The 22,846-nt window shown below is 39.2% G+C and overlaps 1 protein-coding gene across 3 annotated transcripts in view; it reads left to right on the top strand.

The window, feature by feature from the left end:
- Positions 1-22,846, top strand: part of dapk1 (death-associated protein kinase 1) — a 132,499-nt gene that overhangs the window by 57,710 nt on the left and 51,943 nt on the right. For all 3 annotated transcript variants that reach the window (XM_030143256.1, XM_030143254.1, XM_030143255.1), the window contains exons 4-10: positions 611-749; positions 9,779-9,908; positions 12,196-12,244; positions 12,342-12,368; positions 17,662-17,814; positions 21,113-21,158; positions 21,384-21,473. In XM_030143256.1, coding sequence (XP_029999116.1) covers positions 611-749; positions 9,779-9,908; positions 12,196-12,244; positions 12,342-12,368; positions 17,662-17,814; positions 21,113-21,158; positions 21,384-21,473 — 634 coding nt within the window. The remainder of the gene's footprint in view (positions 1-610; positions 750-9,778; positions 9,909-12,195; positions 12,245-12,341; positions 12,369-17,661; positions 17,815-21,112; positions 21,159-21,383; positions 21,474-22,846) is intronic.

Below are 22,846 nucleotides of genomic sequence, written 5' to 3'. Positions count from 1 at the left end.
GGTTTTTTGGAATTGTATTGTTTTTTTTTAAGCCAATTAAGCACATTAGAACAGGGTGGAAAATTACTTCTGGGACATGTACAATATGAAGAAAATAGTAAATAAGAAATACAGTTTCACCAGATTCAATTACGTAATAAAATAAAGTTTAGTCTATCAAATTATTAAAGAGAAAAAAACGAATAATTTTGTGACTTATACATCTGGAGGAAGTTGGTAACACGGCACTGTGGGACACAAGGAAACTGAGCGTGTGTGTCACCAAAAAGGTGCGTAAAATACAAAATAATATTTGACACGCATTTCATTTATGTTTAAATGATGACAAACACTTACACACATAATTAAATTACTTTGTTGTAAATATTTGGTGCATTTTAGAAAAAAATCAGGGTGAGTGGGTTTAGCAAAATATGACCCCTTTAAGGAGTTTACTGAGAACAGTGTTGGTTCAAATGGACTCTGGATGTGTAAAGTGGTCAGACTTTAGCGCCGCAGGACAATTAGATTACATCAGCTCAGCTCTGTTAAGCAGGGGTTTATAGTTGGCTCTGATCAGACATCTCACATTAGAATTCTCCCTCCTTTTCTCTTTCTTTGTCTCATCCAGTGTGGCCGGCGGTGAGCTCTTCGACTTTCTTGCAGAAAAGGAGTCTCTGAGTGAGGAAGAGGCCACTCAGTTCCTCAAGCAAATCCTGGATGGAGTCTTCTACCTGCACTCAAAACAAATTGCTCACTTTGACCTTAAGGTACTAACACAGTGTGTTCTTCTCTGATATTTGCTCTGTTATTTTTTCAGAATCAGAATACTTTATTAATTAATTTGCTCCATTCAAGTATAATAAAAAGTAGCAAGAAAGAAATTATTAATACAAGAAAAAAAGAAAAGAAAAAAATATTACACACACACACACACACACACATATATATATATATACATATACACACACACACACACACACACACACACACACATATATATATATGCACACATCCCTGGCACAAAGCCGCGGCACCCATGGCATCCCTGGCACACTGGGGCTGGCTGCCGCAGAATCCATGCCAGTGCCTCCATATGTGCCCGTTGTTTCTCAGGCACCATCGTCAAAACGCCACATCTTGGTTGTGGAACAAGAGGTGTTCCTTTTACATAGTGTTCCAGAATCATGATTCCACAGCTCTGTTACTACCCCCAGAAGCATTACAAAGCCATGATAATCAAATGATCCCACTGTTTCATTTACACAGATGTCGTTCTGGAATAAAGGCAGAATATTCCCGGAACAGAAGTGCTGTGTAAAAGTGTCTTGTGAGGCAAGGGAGAGGGAATTTTGTGGCTGGGGGTTGCGGACTACCCACTGCCGCATCAGTAGGAGGAAGAGGGTTGTGGGTTGTGACAAGTTGCCACCTTGTCAAATCTGTTAAAGTACAAATTAAACTTGTTGGCCCAGTCCTCACATCCACCACCTTCTCTGCTGTTGGATGGTCTGAACCTAGTGATGGTCTTCATGCCACTCCAGACCTCTCTCATGTTGTTCTGCTGGAGTTTCTACTCCAGCTTTCTCCTGTAATTGTCCTCTGCCTCTCTGATCTTTAGGCTATATGTACACGTTGCTGTGTATTTTAGAAAATTGATATTTCCCCCTCTCCATTTAAAAAAAAAAAAAAAAAAAACTTGCGCACACATGACCATTTTCAGAAAAATCATCATTTACACGGCCCCCTAAATCTACCAGGTCAAGAGCATGCCAAGGATGTCAATGGCAGTGTGATGAGACGATCGAGTACCATTAACTAATCAGAATCCTGAAAAGAATTGCAACAAAATGTTACTTCTGTTATGAACCCATGGGGATGGTAAGTGATGATGTAACATCACGTTTTCCTGGTTCCAGGTCCAAACAAATCGAAACATGCAACAGATAAGATGCAGAACAGATAAAGGACTGATAAACAAAATTTGAAGTATGACAATGTGGAAACATCTCACATCTCATAAAAGCCTTATTTTATATTAAGTAAATACATAAAGTTCCTGTTAAGCAGATGGAGTAGGCGCTTATTAGCTAAGATGCTAACATTCGCTAGCACCAAACTTTTTTATTTCCTCATTTATTACTTGAAATTTCACTTATCAGCTCCATCCTCTTCCTCTATTCTGTATCATCACATTTGAAGTGGTAGAATAATGTTTCCTTCGAAAACTGTGACATCTGTTCGAGATCTGAGTTTCCCTCTGTTTACATGCAAACACGCAAAATGGAGGTTTGCTGAAATCTCCACTTTAGCTGGAGTTTTTAGAAACGCTCATTTTTACTGCACGGACCCATCATTGTCATGTCAACAATGGGCACAAATGCAGAGAAAAATCTCCGTCTTGCCAGATACCAGCCTCACTCTCAGTAATCCCTGGGTCATTCGCACCTCCTCTTATTGCCCACCCTGAAGGCCCTATTCATGTTGTTGAGGAGGACTTTGATGTCTTTTGTCACCCAGAGCTTGTTGTTTGGGTAGCAGCAGACAGTTTGAGCTGGGACTATGGAGTCTGTGCAGAAGGTGATATGGTCCGTAATACTCTCAGTGAGCCCATTAAAGTGTGGGGTTAGCAGAAGGAGGAACATAAACGGACACTAAGATGACACGGGAAAATACCCTGGTCAAGTCCAAAAGTGCACAGTTCAATGTCCAGACTGCAATTCTGCACTTTGATGGCAATGTGGGTGGGGTCACACCACCTGTTATTCACGAGAACGACAAGCCCCCTCCTTTCTGCTTACCACTCCTGGTGCAGTCTCTTTTTGCCCAAACAGTGTAGAAGCCCTTGATAGATGCGTTGTCATCAGTAATATCCTGGTGCATCCACGTCTCTACGAAGCAAATCAAAAGGAATGAGTGACTGAAACAGGCTACTTGCCAGTTGGCGCATGCGCATAATTTCAAATGGGAGGAAAGTTGACTCATAGACCTATATTTTCTAAATTTTCATATTTTTGCGCAAAATGTATTACTGTTCCCTCACATACATCCATGCATATGACAGAAGCGCAACCTTGACATTTTCTACTTGGCAGAACAGTTTGAAGGGCATTCCATCTGTAGTGGGTGCTTTGTAAATCATGTGTTAGATTTTTATCTCATTTGCACCAGTTTTGAGATCACAAAAGCCATTCACACATTTTGTTGATCTAGCCTTTGGTTAAACAAAAAAAAGGTAAGGAGTACTAGATTAATAAAATGTTTGGCATACAGGGGTAGGTGTCATTAAGATTTTATTGTTACTACTACACTAATCAATATTGCTTATTGATCTGGTATTTTAATGGTATTGTTATCAGTTAATTTTTTAGGTTGAAGTTTAAATTGTGAGCAGAATTATTTGCTTTATTTTCTCATTTGTAGTTTAGGCCCAGATTAATCATATAATTAATATTCTTTATTAGTTACAAGTACAGCAGCTTGGGTTAGAACCAAATATGTACTAATAATTATAATGGAATAATTATATAAATAATAATGCAGTAAATAATTACATCCTGCAAAAGAAAATAGTCTTCCACTGATTTTTAAGTATGAAAGTGAATACAGGCCTTTTTGTCTTGACAGTGTCTCCAGATCTGTAAATCCTCCTGCTCAGAGGAATGTCTTAGAAACAGAGCCAGTGAAAAAAAATTGCAAGATAACTTTTGTGTTTCTGTAACACATAGGAGACATATTTTTCTGTCACCAGTAACTTTAGGAAAGCTAATAATGTTGGAGCTTGTTGATACCTTAATTATTTAGCCCCAGGCCTTGTTTAGTACCAGGTTTTGGTACCCATCCCCGGCACATTACAGATCTATAGTCTTCAGTCCACTTTCCCGGCAAAATTAGAAGTGAGCCCATCCACCAAATTGCTGCCAACATGTTGCTGCTCAAGTTATGATTTAACATATGTTATGTTGGGGAAGAAAGAGACACATGTAGTCAGCTCTATAAGATTATTTAGTGTGCACAGATCTCTGTTATTAAATCCTCTTTGGACTTTGGACTGCGAAATTAGAAAAGGAAGGAGAGGGGCAACAAAATGACCCAATCTCTAATGATTCCCTGAAATGACTGTGGACTGGTGGGAGATAAATCACCATGTAAACCTCCAATTCTGCAGTGACTGAAATCTGTTTGAACATTCATTGAACCACTTTGTTGTTTGTACAAAATAGCAACATGCACTTTTTGTATCCTAAATACAACTATGTACTGCCATTGTTGCTAATTGTGCATGTCTGTTGTGAGTCCTTGATGTCATGTAGTTCAGCAAATGCTTATAGGAGATACTTTTGCCATTGTTCTTGACAAAGTCCATGGACAATGAGAGAGTGAAATTTTTTGGACCTTTCTTCTGAAGATTGTGTCATTTTCATAAAAACACTTAGGGCCTGATTTACTAAAGGTTGGCACATGTAAAAACATATGCAAACTTGACTGCACTCGCAAAAACCCACTGAAGCTCATCTACTGACAGGATGCACCGAGGGTTGTGTCTCTCAAATGGGCAAAATAGCTTGTGCAACCCATTTAGCATGTTTGCCTCGATGAATATGCAATATTGGCAACTGTTTATTTAGCGCTCAGAACATGATTGACCAAACCTGAGACTGGTAGCGGTGGCTCATTTTACGTCTATATTTAGCACATCTGAAAGGCACATTTTAACTGGCACAGCTTCGTGCAAAACTGGCTGCAGTTGTTGTGGCGAGGAGGTGGCATAGGTCCAACCAAAGGCAATGCAAAGAACCAATCTGTTCTGCTCTCGTCAACATTTTTTGGAATGATGGAAGAAAAAATTATTGAGACGTGTGTCCTACCCACAATGCCATTGTAGATGAACTAGGGGATCATTTGGGTCCAGTCACAAGGAGGAATCATGCAATACCTTCTAAGACTGAACTCCTCCAACATTACGTTTCCTTGCGTCTGGATCATTCCAGTCACCGTTCCCATTAGTGGTGCTGTATCCCAGAACAGTTTTTCCAATGTACTGTCTCCATGACAACAACCAGTAGCATACGTAAAATCCCCATTCAAATAGGGCGGTCTCCAAGACTTTGCGCCTGTTGTCATCTCCGCAGGCAATCTAGTTGATCACCCAAGACACGCAAATCAATAACATTCGCATTTTTTAGCGCAAGCAAGCAAATTTGCGCCCATTATTTGCGATCTTGTTAAATCAGGACCAGAAAAGGCACAAAAAAAAAGGAAAAGTGAAAGTCATGTGAGCAACACAATTGAAATTTTTTTACACAGAATAAAGAACACAAACACACATTAGTTCCAAAGGTCACACTAATTTGTTTCCTGTTGTCAGCACCTGTGGAATGTCTTGACCTACAGAACTGCTCACCTAAATACCAGTGAAATGTAAATGGTGGTAAGGTTCATTTGTTTTAATCAGCTGGCCTTTTTAACTCTCCTTTTATATCAGTGTCTCTTCATTTCTACTACTGCATACATTTTATTTAGTATTTCCTCTGAGGCTATATCCATGACTAATCTGTTTGGCTTAATTTGATTCTTTTTATCATTCAGTTTGCGTAGTTCAAAGTCCTGGGGGAGAAAAAAACTAAAGGTCAGCACAGGCTCCTGAACAGTATTTTTGTGTTTGGTCTATTTTTGAACTGTTGTTGTGAGAGTTGTTTACTCAAATCTCAGTCAATATCATTGATCAGTTGTCCACTTACAGCTGCTCACATTGCATCTTCAATACAAACAAAAGACTTGTGAGAAATCATAAGGCAGAGTCGGGGACACTGGGCGTCTATGCTTACAGTGAAAATAACCTTTGTGTCTTGTTAGTCTCTGCTGATCAATGGCAGAGCTTTTACAAACCACTGTAGTCTCCACTGTGGATATCAGCTACAGTTAATTAATGTGGGACAAATGTTATCAGGTTATATTCGCCTCTATTTACTATATTTATTACTATCTACAACACAAAACATATTGTAAGTCTAAAACCTGAAATGAACACTTTATCAACTAGACAAAATCATGGAGTAAAAAATATATGAATATTATCGAAGCTATATGGAATCATGTGGACAGCGAAAAGGATTAAAAATCATGAAGCCTCTGGGACATTCTGAGGCTGTGTAATCTACATCCAGACAGTTGACCCAGGAGAGTTGAACATTTAATGAATCCAAAAGGAGGTTACACTGAATACTGACTTAACCTGCAGAAGCTGTTGAGTTCTGATTTGGTTTGTGTTTTAATATTGTGCACATATTTCCTGCATGTTTCTTGTTCATGACATAAAGGCAGAAACAACAAAGCTTAACACTGCGTAAGACTTTTGCACTGTACTGTATATGACATTGTTACTGTAATGGCAAATTTTATCAGCTTTAGTCAGAAAGCATTATTCGTTTTATAGAATAAATGATCAGTGTTGTAAGCCTTTGAAAACCTCCGTATCACAACAGTAGAGTTACTATATTTCTTGTTAGAAGATAGTGTGAAGATATCCATCAGAGTGTTGTTACAAGCTGGAGGTTGCACAGAATTTCATGGTCATACATACACACACATGCACATTTTCTTTTACAGATTTTTGTTGCTGAACTTTGCAATACATTGACTATAGACAAGCAGTACCAGGGAACAGGTTGCTTCCAGAGTCACGTTGCACTACCAAATTTTTACAGTAGCTCATGGCCGGACTTCCCCTTTCTCTGTTCTCCCTTTAAAGACAATTGCATCCAGTGTTAAGGTGCAATACTGTTGCCTACTATCAAAGTGTGGATGAGATATCCCATTAACATAGAAGTCCAAAGCAGACAAAACATGCACTGACCCTAATAAGGGCCATATGCAATTTTTGCAGCCATTATAGAAGGAGATAAGAAGGTATTTCGTTGGTTATAATCTGCAACGTCACTACAAGATCTAGATGGACATATTTGATTTGATATTACAGATATTTATGTTGCGTTCATGTAGCCAGAATGATAAATAATAAATAAACTGCCTATAATACTAAAAAAGAGATCAAACCACGCCACACTGCCCAGCTCCATGTTTAAAGGAACCAAACTGAAAAGGACTCTTGTAGGGAAAATGATTCCCATTTTCAAAGTCAAATCGATTCTCCACAGACAGTAACACTGCCAGTCAGTGCCTTCATTATATTAAAAAGTCTATACATTGGGCAGGGCAGAATCTTATTGTCTGGTATCTTTCGTCTTCTATGCACTTTGTAACGGAGCAGGAGGGACCAAGTGGTTTTAAGTTAATACTTAAAAGTCACAATTTGCACAAAGTGACACTTTGGTACTTCATGGAGTGTATCCTGGAACACGTTTGTGGTTGTTGATTTTGCTTGAAAATTGCATTTTTAGCTTACCGGCCGACAGGCCATAAGCTATTGTTGTCATGCGGCGTCCGTCGTCGTCATCGTCTGTTGTCCGTTACAAAAATTTCAGTCGTCTTCTTCTCCGAAACTACAACTCCGATTTACTTCAAACTTGGTATACAGCTTCTTTATGATGATGTCAAGAAAAGTTAGTGAAATTATTTGGATCCGGATCTAATTCTGGATTTGGTGCCACTTTGAAAAATGTCCCCATTATAAGAGATAGGAAGTGGATCGATGCAATAACTCAGTAAATATAAATGATATCCAGTGTAAATTTCTACAGTCCAGCCCTGATGGGGAGATGACCAAAACACAATGGCCACATGCTGATCAGGATCTTCTTCTGGATCCGGGAACTTATGGAAAATTTAACATGGGCTCTTATGGGGAAAAAGTTTCAATCGTCTTTTTCTCCGAAACTACAGTTCTGATTGACTTCAAACTTGGTATACAGCTTCTGTATGATGATGTCAACACAAGGTATTGAAATGATTTGGATCTGGATCTGATTCTGGATTTAATGCGACTTTGAAAAATTTTCCCATTATAAGAGATAGGAAGTGGATTGCTACAATAAATCAGTATCAATGATATCAAGTTGGAATTTGAATTTTTTACAGATCTGATTGAAATATGACCAAAACATGGGCTATTTCTGTAATATAATAAATACACATAACTGGGTGATAATAAATGGCATCTGGATACATTTCCCAGAGCTTTTCATTTGGCCGGTAAGCTACAGGGCCATTGGTCCTATTTTTTCCATATGACTGCATGGAGATTCCTACATATCTCATGATTTAAGATGTTGATTCTGTCATCCTGGAGCAGTGTATTGTGGACTGCATTCTCCGTCTTTCCAGCATAAGCATATGTATGTCAGTGTTTACAGAGCAGAGAACAAAACCAATGAGATGAGCAGGAGTTTGATTGTATTTTCTCAGTGCCTTCTGTTGTCACTGCTGCCCACAGCCAGTCTGTTCTTGTTCCTTCACAGATTAAATCCTCATAGTTGAGCTGAAAGGACAAGGTTTGGAGAAAAGACGGCTTCTTCTAAAAGAGGCATTGTGCCCTCAGGAATGTCCGGCTTCTGTTGTTGTGCTTTGCTTAAAGCACATCTTTGCCATCCTTTTCTTCATGCCACTTCCTCAAGAGGTTTCACTCATGTTTTGCATGGGATTTCCATGGCTGATGAGCCTCCTTCCTGCCACCCTTTTCCTGGTTTTGAGCCACACTCTACTGCTGCTTGTCTTGTTTTTGCGTAGTTTGTGTCCTGCACTGGCAACGAATGGGGCTGAAAAAACAATGTTGTGTTTCCCAGAACCTGTAGCTCTTTGGGTCAGTACTTTCATCCATGTTAAAATGTACAATTTTGCAGCAGAAATAAACATATTTACAGCAAAGAACAACTGTGGCTTGAAATTGAAGCCAGTGTGGAAATATCTTGGAGTGTAACACCACTGATGCCCCCTAGATACTGCTTTGGACTTTGACTGAATTTCTTTCTCATAATAATAAGAATAATGGATTTTATGCTCTGTGGGCTTTAATTGATAGGTCGGCTGACTGCTCACTTTTGGAAACTCTTTTTGCTGCATAAATCAGTTTTTTGTCCTGGCATATATTGAGACTATTATATGGTAAAGAGGTTACACTAAGAAAATGCTTCTTTTTTTGCATAATTGAGCCTTTTAAGGTTTATGAAGAGTTAAAATTATGCTTAAATAGAAGTTTGGCTGTGTTCAGTGACTGGAGGATGCTATGGTTTAGTATCTTGACGTCTACTTTACTGGAAACTGTAAAGATGTAATAACAAAAAGTTAATCAGTATTTTGGAACAACTTAGCTAGAACAGGTAATTTAATGGCTTGATAATTAGCAGGCCATACATGATTCCATGATGTTCAAACACAACTGCATGTATGCAAATCTGTGTTTACCTCACCAGTGGCTTAACGTTAATCTTATTTTGGTGAGCTTTACCCCTCACCACCCCACATCCTAGCTACACCTCCTTGTTCAAATATGGTCACTTTTGGTTCAAAAAACTCAAGATGGTAATGACCAAATGACCTGTGACACTGCCTCAGAGAGGTAGATCACAAACCAGTGGAGGACATCCACTTGTTTGGACAGTCTATGATCCACATTTGTATTTATCTTCAGATTTTTTGCGTGAATTGTCAAAGTTGTAACTGTTTTTAAATGAAATTATGTTAAATGATGTTCAGGTGGATGCAGTAATGTAACAGGAGAGTTTGGAGTGCAAGATGGTCCGTCCTTACAACTGTGTCCAAATGATTCCTCCATCTATCTCTTCTCCTTGTCTTTTTCTTTTTTTGTGCCACCTCTTTAACCATCTCTTTTTCTGTTCCTTTTCAGCCAGAGAACATCATGCTGCTGAACCGCTCAGTGCCTCACCCACGCATTAAACTCATTGACTTTGGCTTGGCCCACAAGATCGATTTTGGCAACGATTTTAAAAACATTTTTGGAACTCCAGAATTTGTAGGTTAGTATTTCCATTTCATTTTAGGTTTATTTTTAATCCAGTATCAAATTTGGCATTTCTTTGAACAAACCAACTACCATTTTTCCTCCAATATTGCAATGGATGCTGGGTAGCCCACACACATAGAGCACCACCTGGTTTTACTGGCTGTGTCCCAGAGGTTATGTGCCATGAGAGCAGGGGCCAATGTTGCCATCAGGGCTAAGTGAGAGAGAGCTCATAATAGACTTGAAATTATCAGCTCCTTCTTGCCAACACACACACGCACGCACACACGCACGCACCTCACTCACCAGTGACTCTTTCCCGTCTCCATCCTCCTCCCATACACGACGCTACAGCCTGCCACCAGCACCATTCAGGCCAAAACCAAGAGCCTGTTGATGCTGAAAGGCTGCTCTGAATTCCATCAAGTGCAGTCTGGGTATCTGTTGATTTTCATTAAATTCAACAAATTATTAAAAAGTGAATTGTTATTTGATTTACATTTTGTACAAAAAGATTATGAACAAATGTTCTCATTTGTATTTCCTTTGTTTTTAGCTTACCGGCCAACAGGCCGTAAGCTATTGTCGTCATGCGGTGTCTGGCGGCGGCTGGCGGCGGCTGTCGTCCGTTACAAAAATTTCAGTCGTCTTCTTCTCCGAAACTACAATTCCGATTGACTTCAAACTTGGTATACAGCTTCTTTATGATGATGTAAACAAAAGTTAGTTAAATTATTTGGATCCGGATCTGATTCTGGATTTGGTGCCACTTTGAAACATTTCCCCATTATAAGACATAGGAAGTGGATCGATGCAATAACTCAGTAAATATAAATGATATCAAGTGCAGATTTCTACAGTCCAGCCCTGATGGGGAGATGACCAAAACATAATGGCCACATGCTGATCAGGATCTTCTTCTGGATCCGGGAACTTACGGAAAATTTAATATGGGCTCTTATGGGGAAAAAGTTTCAATCGTCTTTTTCTCCGAAACTACAGTACTCATTGACTTCAAACTTGGTATACAGCTTCTGTATGATGATGTCAACACAAGGTATTGAAATTATTTTGGTCTAGATTTGATTCTGGATTTGGTGCCACTCTGACAAATTTTCCCATTATAAGAGATAGGAAGTGGCTTGATACAATAAATCAGTATCAATGATATCAAGTTGGAATTTGAATTTTTTACAGATCCGATTGGAATGTGACCAAAACATGGGCTATATCTGTAATATAATAAATACACATAACTGGGTAATAAATGCCATCTGGATACATTTCCCAAAGCTTTTAATTTGGCCGGTAAGCCACAGGGCCATTGGTCCTATTTTTATAGTGATTTATAGAGATGCCATACATATTATCTCATTCTTCATAATGTTATTATTGAAACTACACAACACTTCTTATTCAAAGGCCAAATCTGCACAAATGCATCAGATACATTGCAAATGAATGGGCCTGCTTAGTTTACAAATATATAAGAAATTGCAGTGCCGTATGTGCCAGCGCTTTCCATAAAAATTAAGGAAATGTGATTTGTCAAATAAAATTGCATTTTTAATACTTTATTTAAAAAAAATAATTTTATTATTAAATTAGAACCCAGATTTGCACTGAACACACTGTACTGTTCCTAACTTCACTACAATAAATTTAAATTGAGATTAGCTATTTCTTTAGAAGTGAATGAAATACAGAAAAATATTGTAGAAAACACTGAGCAACTAGTGGTAATGAGGATATTTATCGGAAGTAACACTCTTTGATTGTATAATATCCAGAATAATATAGGCATGTACCCTTATTTTGAAGAACAGACATCCTGAATGAAGTGGCAGCATTCATCTAAACACCTTGTGTTTGATTGTAGTTTTGCATTTTAAAATGAAAATCAAATGTTCACTTAATTTTACCAGTACTTGTACACAACGTCCAAATCAGTTATCAGACCCAAGGCTGATACCTACAATAATCAGGAAAAATACCCAGCAGCTGCAAAATCTTCACTTCATTCTTCACACTTTTAAAATTATGTAAGAAGGGAAAAGAAGAAAAGACATGTTCACAGTTCTAGCAGGTGTGATTAAAAAGACAGTGACTTAAAAAACAACACCTCCAAAGTAACAGAAAATCAGGGATGCCAGCTGAAAGTGACAACAAGCGCCAACAAAATTCATGAAGCGCTGCAAGGAAGAAGGAAATGAAAAGAGAAAATCCAATAAAATGTCAAGTAGAAAAAGCTTGTTGAAGTGAACAGTAATAATGAGTTGTTGTGTGCTCTTCCCCTCCAGCTCCTGAGGTAGTCAACTATGAACCACTGGGCTTGGAGGCAGACATGTGGTGAGGAAATGAACAAGAACTGCTCATGCTCTTTGTAGAGAACATCTGCTGTGTGCTAATGTTCTAATGGTCTTTCTTTGTCCCCCATTCTTTCCAGGAGTGTTGGTGTGATAACCTACATTCTGTAAGTATCTGCAATGCTGCCCTTGCTGATGAATAACTGTGTGAAATGTGAAATATGTTTGAACGAGGTGTCCCCTGTGGCCATCTTCATCTTTTAAATTCACATTTTACTACAAACTACAGAACCTCGTCATTCTCTAAACATGACAGCCAACTATGATAGAAGGTTTGTGGAGACATTGGAAGGTTAACGGGAGCTCTTTAACTCACTCAGATGTCACAGCGCTGTGGGCAGATGCTGTTTGTCTTTGAATAATGAAACAGTCCACAGTCAAGACAGTCAGGAAGATTAAAACCATTTATGAGTTTGTGGAAGTCACTCCAGTATTCTTTCCATGCAGCATTCTTTAATCTCTACCTTCATTAATCTTGCTTTATATTTTTGGGTTTAATGACACGTTCAAAAATATCTTTCCTAATGTACTTCTTGTTTTAAAGGCATTTTGCTATTTCTAAACCAGCAGCACAAGGTCCCCAGTGTTTATCAGCTTACAAAAAGCTTTCATTAATACATTCTTTAAAGAGAAGTTAAGATGTCAACCCATACCAGAAGATCACACTGATCAGTCATTTAGAATTTGTAAAGCAAAATACCTGGCTATGGTTGTATTTATTGACTTTATAGCAATAAAACATGGGGGAACTGAAAGGTCCTGGAATTAAGATTAAAAACATCAATTAGTAAAGTATTTCAAAGTAGAACTTGCAATACCTACATAAATTATATCATTATTCTTTTAGATATTTAAAATGTCAGGGGTCTTTGTATTTTTTGGTTAGAAAATAAAAATCAAAATGAAATGTAAGGTGTCTCTCACAGTTGTCACAGTCTTCATTTCTATTTAGAAAGAAATGCCCTGATTTGGTTGTATTTATTGATCTGATCATAGTTAATAAAGTATGATGGACCAGAGTGTCATGCAAATAATGTAATAAAAAGTAAAATATAAAAGATCAAATAATTAAAATAGAATATTAAAGTTAGATGTCCTGTTCATGATGATTTGAGATAAAAACATCACTATTAATAATCAATATGATATTTAGCACAATGTAAAACTGTATTATGACATTTGTCATTATTGCTTTGTAGCCCAGACCCTTGTTAGAAAAAAAAACAAAAAACACCTGAATTCAACATGTCCCAATACTTTTGTCCATATAGTGTTTGACTTAGGTAATTATGCAATGAGGCTAATAATATTGAACCTCAAAATCAGTTTATGGCTGCTATTACTGCACAACTAGCCTAGCCCCACTAGTTCGGGTATGGGAAGGCTGTTTTAGTTGAATATATTACAAATATTTATTTTTTATTTTTTTGGTGATGTTGGTTTATTCACAGCTCCATAGTGTTCTTGAAGCAGTTGTCTTTGTACATGTCAGGGCAGTTTAATTTGACAACAAGAGAGAAGTTCACTGCCTGCTGACCCAAAGATCAACTGCTGTTGGCTCCCGACAATGCTGTCTCTGTCTATTTATATCAAACTGCAATGCTTCCCGAGATCCCACATGCCTCTTTTCTTCAGAGAAATATATGCCCTGTTTACACTGTGTTGCACATCTATACCATATAAGATGAGATGTATAGCATTAGATGTACAATGGAAACACGGGGGGTGGGGGTGCAATGCAGTGTGCTTGTCACAACATTTGTCTTTGTACAGAATGGAAAAACAATTTGGCAACATATATTAGCAGCTTAATTTTACATGCTCAGTTTTTTAAAGAAGATGTCTTTTACACCATCTTCAACATGCACAACAGCATCCACGCACTCCCAGATTCAGTCCAAATACACATGTCTCTGTTCATGCTGTCCACCTACACAGCTGTCACAGCTCTGCCAGGCAAAGCAGAAAATAGATCTTTCCCTGCTTGTTATCAGAGCCCAGCAACAGGAAGGTACACTGCACTCACTGTTCACTGCTTGTTTGGAAGAAAAGAAAATCACTACAAATAATTCAGTAAAGAATTTTGCGTCGTTTTCAGGCACATCTTCACACTTGCAGTTGTCCTGACCCAAGTGGCACCATGTAGTGAAAGCTGCTCACTTCATTAGGCAACTTGAAGTAGTAGAAGTACAGTAATTGTTTGAAATATTTTACTATCCTGAGATAATGCTACATGAAATGATCATTTGGGTTAATGCTATGACTTTCTGCTCTGCTGCAAGTATTTGTGTTTTCTGCTGTATCGTGCATCTTTTCAGACTAATTTTGGAGGTCCTTATATATAAACTAGTGCTGTCAATGGATGAAAATTTTTAATCGGATTAATCGCAGGGTTGCTGTGAATTATTTTTGATTAATCACAATTAAATACCATTCCTTTTTAATCTATATTAATCGCATTTCATTTTGCATGAGCAAATAGACCCAAGAAAGAAGGGAATATGTATGCACTTAACGTGTTTATTAAGCACCTTCAACAGTTTCAGCAAAACAATTTGAAACAAAACGACTTGAATCAACTGGTCTTCCATCTTTATGGGTTGGTTCTGCTGCCTGTCACTACTGGATCAACTGCTCATTTGTTCATGCATGACGGTAACTGTACTTGGACAAACTGCCCCAAATGTGTTAGCAGAGATGTTAACAGTCATTCTGTGCAGCAGATGAGTTAATTGTATTACAATTTTTAATCAGATTAATTATGATGGTGGATTAATCTGCGTTAACACATTAATTTCGACAGCCCTAATATAAACATTAGATAAAATGCTCCCACAGAAGCCAGACTTAACACTTTGATGCTATCGTAGCTGGCTGGCCTTGTAGATACTTGACTTAATTGCTTATTTGTTGTGAACAGCTGCTCCTTATGCCCCAGTAGCTGTTTAGTAAATCCAAAGGGATTGGCTATGAAGGCAGTGTGCTTGCAAGCCCTCTCTATGCCTCTCCACCTGTGCCGCTCAGCACATTGATGAGAGATGAGCTTCCACCTCAGGAGGTCCCTGAGCTCTGTCAGGGCTGGTCTTTCCTTCTTGCTCGCCCTCTTGTGCTGCTGTTTTAGGGCCTTCAGTTCTTTCCTGAGCTGGGAGATCTTGGTCTCATGCCGGTTTGGCCTGGCAACGTTCTGAACCTTTGGTTGTTGAATGCCAAATCTCTCAGCACCAATGCTGATGATCAGCGTGCTCCGCAGCAGCAGGCGCTGGTCAACTTCCCCTCTGGATGATGCGTCTAGGGTGGCATCAACATCTTTGTCAAACTGGCGCCACCCAAACTCCTTGTTTGCGGCTGGCCAAAAGACCCGGCACTGTTCAGATGGTTTGCCAGGTGCAGCATGTCGAGCTTGAAGGTTCTGGACACTGTGGGGTGACTCCGGTTCCTGCTCCTCCTCTGTCTCACCAGGGTCAGTACTAGGCACTGGTTCTGTGCATTGCTTATCTTGCTTCCTCCTTGTGCAGCCCATCTTGGCCTGGTGGATCTTCAGGCCTCTCAGGTTCTTACAGACCTTGCCGCAAGAACAGGTTGCTGTCATCGTCTATAATTTGTTTCGTATGTCTGGTACCAGGAAATCCATCCGTTTAGGGTGCCCCCCTCCCCCCAGGCACCCCTGCGGGTATCTTTCTTTGGGGCTTTCTGTAGCAATGTGTGGGTGCTCCCTCACGGGGGCTTGCAGCTTAGGGTACTAACCTTTTGCCTGGTTGCCATCTCTCCATGCTGTCTACTGCCTCTCTAGTTGTCACCATGCTTTCACGGTCGTCATCCAGCCTTTCCTGGGAGTCACTGGCTCAGCCAGTTGTGCTACATTTTAAACACCTCTAGTGTGCAGCTTGAGCACGTCATCAGTGAAGGACCCAAAGGTCTGAGAATGATTTGTTGTTGGTCCCTATATGTCAGTCCTGCGATGAACTGGTGATACGTCCAAGGTGTTCCCCGCCTTCACCGGAAACACAGCTGGGATAGGCTCCAGCATCCCCGCGACCCTCTTGAAGATAAAGTGGTTCAGAAGATAAAGATGAATTTTCATCCTTTTGTGTTTGTACTTGGATGTGGTCAAGCTTAAGACCTGCTAAGCTTGACCACATCCAAGTACAAACACCCACCCAAACTGTCAGAAATGCCTCTTCAAAGATGACATACTTTGCGAACTCAAGGTCCATGTGGTCATTAAATGTTAACATTAGCCAAAACTCTCCACCCTGTCACTGTCCACCCTGTCACCAATTCTTCAGTCACAGGGTGGACATTAGGGATGGAGAGATTCACCAATTTGAATCGATGGTCCAAGAGAGACGTTTGCGATGCGACTGCACCGGTAACTTCAGTGTGCATCGGATGCAACTGCCGGAAGATCTGCATCTGGTTTAGAAACCAGATGTGGGCTTGTAAGTTCTTTGTATTGTGTTGAATCATTTTCCGTCGCATCATGAATCGTATTGAACCGTATCAGCAGGGGGCTTCACTGTATTGTTAATGTATCATATCACTGGCAGCGTATCGAGATGTGTATCGAATCGGCGGTGGAGATTCACATCCCTAGTGGACATGGTACAGCATGATAGGGACTATATGTTCAGAGTGCATTCTGAATGTACGTGGGAGCTTGACCAGCATGTATTTCTAACAGCCTATAGTCTACTTAACACATTGAATATAAAGTTAAGTGGAAAATCTCAAGGTTTTTTTTTTTTTTTTTTTACATTTTGATGTCTGAAAGTCACCTTATTGTGATATTGACCCATAAACATTATGAGGATTCTGTATTTGATATTTATTACACAAAATGATTAATATGAGATAATTGGCTCAGTTAATCTGCCTGCTTTTAGATGAGAGATGTGAAGGTTTTTATTGTGATGCATGACAGATTATAGAAATTTCTACACTTGAATCAAACTGTTGATATGTTCAGTGCAGCTTAGAGCATCCCACTGGATCTCCTGTTATAGTATTCAAATATGACACACCTCATATTTCAATTTAATAGCAAAGGCTCCGCTAATGAGTCACCATTAAGGGCTACAAGCTCTGTAATCATAGTCCCACATCAACAAGTAGAAAGGTCTTTGTTTCATTTTCGAGGGCTGAACATAATCAGTGGCTGCTGAATTAGTCTGTAGATTGACATCCAATATATTCACTCTGCTGTTGCTTCTGTTAGAGTAGATTAGATTATGGAGTCTGAAGATGTAGTGTTGATTAAAACATGAATGAGCTGAAATGGACGATGTTTTTAAAAAAATTATTGTACTGTCTTGAATATTTTGATGATTTGATTGATTTGTGTTGTGTTGACTGCGTTGTCTTTATGTGTCTACATTTAACATCTATTCTTTTGTCCTTCAGTCTGAGTGGTGCATCTCCCTTTCTGGGTGACAACAAGCAGGAGACGCTGGCCAATGTATCAGCCGTCGACTACACGTTTGATGAAGAATTCTTCAGTAACACCAGCATCCTAGCCAAAGATTTCATTGCAAGGCTCCTTGTCAAAGACCCCAAGTACGTGTGATTTCCCTCTCTGAAGAACTGGCTCTTTTCAGTAAATGATATTCAAGGTGAAGTTCCAAAAAACTATAGTAGCAGCACACCTTTAGTTAACTAATAGTCTTTTCCCAAAGGAGTTGCCTGGGGATACAAATGATTATTTTGTATTTCCACATTATTCACAAATAAATGTTTTGTTACACTCAGTGCACAACATTAGCCAGCATCCACTCACCTGCCATTTCCAGGACTAAAACTTAAAGAGACGAAGCATAGATTAGTTAGAGAGGGATGAACGCCACCAAAAAACACAGACAAATTAGCACAATATCCTCAGGGACATAAAAATGTTGCTCTTATGTTTTGCAGTTTGCTGTACAGCAATGCATCACTTTATTTTGAATTGTTTGTACTAGTTTTCTAGTCTTATTTTTAGGTAATCATGGTTATTGGAGTTGATGAAACCTAAGAAAGGTGCAACCTAACTCAAAGACTAAATAAAACCTAAGGATATATGTGTGGGTAATGTGAGGTAAGTTAATCTTATCCCTTCCCTGTCCACACATGGAATATTCTGTATAGTATACACTTTTCTCTCATATGTATGTAAAGTGTTTTAGATAATTAAAAAAGAGAATTCTTTACTATACAAGGTTTTGTTTTGTTTTTTTTCTTTTATGTGTATGTGTGGAAAACAGAGATAACGATACCGACATCGACATCCCAACTCATGCATGTCCATTGTTGCTTCGGAAACCTGTACATGTCAAACAACAATGGATATATAGTTCATATATGTAGGTTTCTTTACATATGTTCAGTCCTTGCATTTGCGAAGGGATAGTTTGGATTGTTTGAAGACAGTGTATGACCTGCAGTAGATGTTCAGCACCGACACATGTGGGAAACAGACACATGTAATGGTTGTTTTAGCATAATTTATCGAATACAAAGAATGCACTTCAAAAACTTAAACCCACACTTTTAACTTAACTTTAACTTGCTGCTCAACTTCATGTTAGACTAAAGGCTCTAAAGAATTCTCAAGAATTTCAGCTTTGCCAAAATGCAAATCCAAATTCCCTTTGGCAAAAATAACTAGTTGAATAAATCAATGAGTCAGGGATCAGTGGGACAATTAGATAAAGCAGGAAGACAACAGCCCTCTGCCAAGAGTTGTTATGTAAGATTGGAATGCTTTTCATGTTTATGTGATTTAATTATCCATGTTCCTTTCCGAGCATATTTCATGCCAAAAAGCAACATTCATTCCTTGATTTCTGACTCCTTTAACATCTGAGAGTCTAATTGGACAGAACGTACACTCTCTGCAGATATTCAAAATGAAACTCCCTTGACAGTAGGCAATATGCTTCTTGGCTTTGGTCTCTAAAAATGAGTGTCTCTGTCTTCAACTGAATGGCTACAGCCGCTCTTCAATACAATTACTGCCATTAACACTCTTTTATTTTAATGTAGTGTAATTACTGCTGCTTTTTGAGAACAATGTGCAGAGAGCTCTGAAAGAGGTGAGTAGTTGGAAGTGTGGAGATAATTTCAATGAGATGGAAGAAATAAGATGGGAGACAAAGACAGAATGATGGCACAGTTTGTTTTTAACAGACAGCATGTAAAAAACTAGACTGATTTTACTAACTTCAAGTAATGGGCCTTTTAGACTTCCTCAACCAAGTGCATCAACATAGAATGGCTTTTAATTGATCTACATAGTGAGCTGGCATAGATCCACTCAGCCAACAGCAAGATTAATGACCATTCCCTCAAAGAAGACACACATCACTGTTTAATAATGATCACCATTCCACTGGAGCTAGGCACAGCCACTGCGCTGTCGGATACAGATGCAAGCAGCATGTTCTCCTCCGACCACAGGCCGAGGGGGTTTGTTTTCGGTCAGGGATGTGAATGCGGAAGCCAGTCGGGTTTGTTTAGAGATGTGGTAGAAAACAGATGTAAATCTGAAGGGAGAACTGTGAGATCACTTGACCACAGCAGTTTCTCTGATGGTCACATCCAAAATGATGAGTGTACAAGGTCATGTCCTTTGCACACAAATTTTGTGATTTGTGACTTTTTTGTTTTATAAATAAGTGCCTTCACCAATTCATGTACTAGAACTTGCAGAGATAAAACAAGTGATCAAACCAGATGTCCCTAATACTTTGCTTTCTTGTAGACTTCACAAGACTTAGGTTCTGTCTGGATTGGGGTCTGAGTTCTAGAGTTTGCGGAAGATTTATGCTGCTTTTCTGTTGACGGTATTGGTTAATTCACAATGATTTTGCTTGGTTTTAGGACCAGCATGCTGCATTTGCAGCATTTATAGCACCCTCTCTGGCCTCAGCACAAAATACTGTGATCAGCATGGCTGCAACTATGAACGGCACAGCAATATTGGCGCATGGAAAAATGGATTTAAGTTAGAATTTTTAAAATAAAATCTAATTGATAACTTTTTAGGCTTCCAATGTGTGTTAAATTTATCAAAAAAGTGTCTACTTAAAATGTGTGTGTGTTTTAGATGTTTTCCCACTAGTTCAGTGTGGCTAGTTAAAAATGTGCTGACATGATGACATACTTATGCATTGACACAGAGACCCTTCTAGGTTGGTCAGTCTATAATCTTCAGGGTTTTATGTCACATTTAGTAGAACCTTGGTTTGCTCAGTAATGATAGTATTAAAATGTGTGTCTGCCAATGCCTGATGGTCCATGCTCTTACATAATGGAAATACAAAATGGTTGTGTGGAGCTGTGGCAAGTTGAACTGATACTGTCATTGGAAAAGCAGTTGGGGAGTTTTTGGCCCTCCTCTGACAGATTTTACATTTGCAGTAACAATATTAAACTTCACATCATTTTGGACTGTTACTATTGTCATAAATACATTTGGAAAACCTACATCCATCCGCATCTAAAAAGCTTAAAGATAAAACTTCAGAAAGAAATCTTAAGGAGACCAACTACATCCACTGGATCAGGGAAGAGTCTCCATATGCATTACAGTAATTAAGCATTACACTGATTTGACTGAGGTGGTGCCCAAAATGACTTGCATGCTACACCTAAGTCTCATAATTGTAGAGTAAACCCTGTAAACTCTTCCTTTATCCATCTACACACAACCCTGTTTGATGTCAACATCAAGTAATCCCTCGTTCAACATGTCCACACTTTGAAAGGACTGTTTCAAAATCAAGCTCCTCTGAGCAGATGCATGTGTGACTGTAAATAAAACAAAAATATCATGTGTGAAACACTTCCTGAATGGCTCTACATGTTCCTTTTATAGAAAGAGAATGACGATTCAGGACAGCCTGCATCACCCCTGGATCAAGGTCAGTCTCTGCTTCTTTACTGGTAGAAGTGATGCCATGAGTATTGACTTAAAACATAAATAATACAGTTTAATCCAGCTACAATTCAGACATCCCCTGTAGAATTTGTTGCAGAAGCTGATTGTTGATGTGATTGAATGTTCCAAGCCTCCATTAATTGATTCAGTACAAAATGTAAAGCAAAAGGCAAAACTGAAGCTTTTTTTGTTCGTGTTTTCAAATCAGCCAAAAGACACTCAGCAAGCACTAAGCAGAAAGGAGTCAGCTGTCAACATGGAAAAGTTTAAGAAGTTTGCAGCGCGAAGAAAATGGAAAGTAAGTTTGTTTCTGATGATGGCACTAATTTTCCTTTCCCTGCAAGAAAAAATGCTAATCACTTTTCCAAAACACATCCTCTTGCTTTAAAACTTTAGGCTTTGTATTTGACATCCTCAGTGTTGTTACAGGTTCACCATAATCATCTTATTTTGTGCCAGTGCTGTCTTAGCTGTTGTCACTTGTCTGTTTTGGTTCTTCACATCTGACCTAGCTCTGCTCCCTGCGTGCTAGGAATGCTGGGATTGTTTATGTGTGGTGGTTTGGCAGTTCTGTCATATAAAATCTGTGTCTGTGGCTACCATTACAATGCAGGCACACTGGCAGCTTCAGCAGCCTTGATCTGACTTTGAGTTGGTCTATTTCCATACATAAAAACTAACAACACAATATGATGGCACAGAAGAAATATTTTGTGAGGTGAGGAGTAATCCATATGCCATGTCAGAAGTGTCCTGACAGTGAAAGCAAATGGCAGATAGAAATGAACTTCGTTGATTTCAAGCACAAAAACTCTAATTTAGTCCAGTCTACAACCAGGAACTGCTGTGATAAAACCTGTAAGCAGACTTGGGACATCAACTTTTGAAAAGTAGTGTCAGTGGGGTGTGGTCTGCTAGTTCAGAGATCATGGTATTCAGCTTAGCCTCAAACCTGTGTCATGTACACAGTGAAATGACTCACTGTGGTACAGAGGCTGCACTGCCTTCTGCCTAAAGCCTCTGCAACGCATAGTGAATACAGCCAGTAAGCTCATCAGTGCCCCTCCTCCCTCCGTCACAGACATCTTTCACACCCACCTCACCCGCAGAGCCATCATCATTGCTGGTGACACCTCCCACCCCTCCCACTCCCTCTTCAGCGTCCTGCCTTCAGGAAGAAGGTGCAGGAGCCTCCGGGCCCGACCCACAAGACTGTGGAACAGCTTTGTCCATCGGTCTGTCAGGATGCTGAACTGTCCACTACCCCCTCCTCTGCCCCCCTAGCCCAGGACTGTAACACACCCCCACATTTATACAAAGACTCTCTGAATCTATCTGGGAGGCTCAGTGGTGCAGTGGATAACACTGTCGCCTCACAGCAAGCCCTGTGAGGCTCAGTGGACTACATTCTGTGATGTGTGTCTTCTGCACTTTATTACAAACATTACACTATTATCATATCTGCTGCTGTTCTGATCCATTATTGACCTCCTCACCTCATAACCATTACTCAAAGCAGCACTACCACTGCTGTAAATATATTTACGTCTACACTTTATATTCTGTTATAGTTAATTTTTATACCACCTATTTATTCTTATTCTATTTTTACTTTTTTTTTTTTCTTTTTTTAAATTTGCATGGCTTTTTTATTACAAGGTGAGACAGAAA

This window comes from Sphaeramia orbicularis, chromosome 9 (genome assembly GCF_902148855.1).
Source record: "Sphaeramia orbicularis chromosome 9, fSphaOr1.1, whole genome shotgun sequence".
In the NCBI taxonomy this organism is placed as follows: Eukaryota; Metazoa; Chordata; class Actinopteri; order Kurtiformes; family Apogonidae; genus Sphaeramia; species Sphaeramia orbicularis.
The sequence above is the reverse complement of the archived record's forward strand: the minus strand, read 5'-3'. Positions and strand labels throughout refer to the sequence as shown.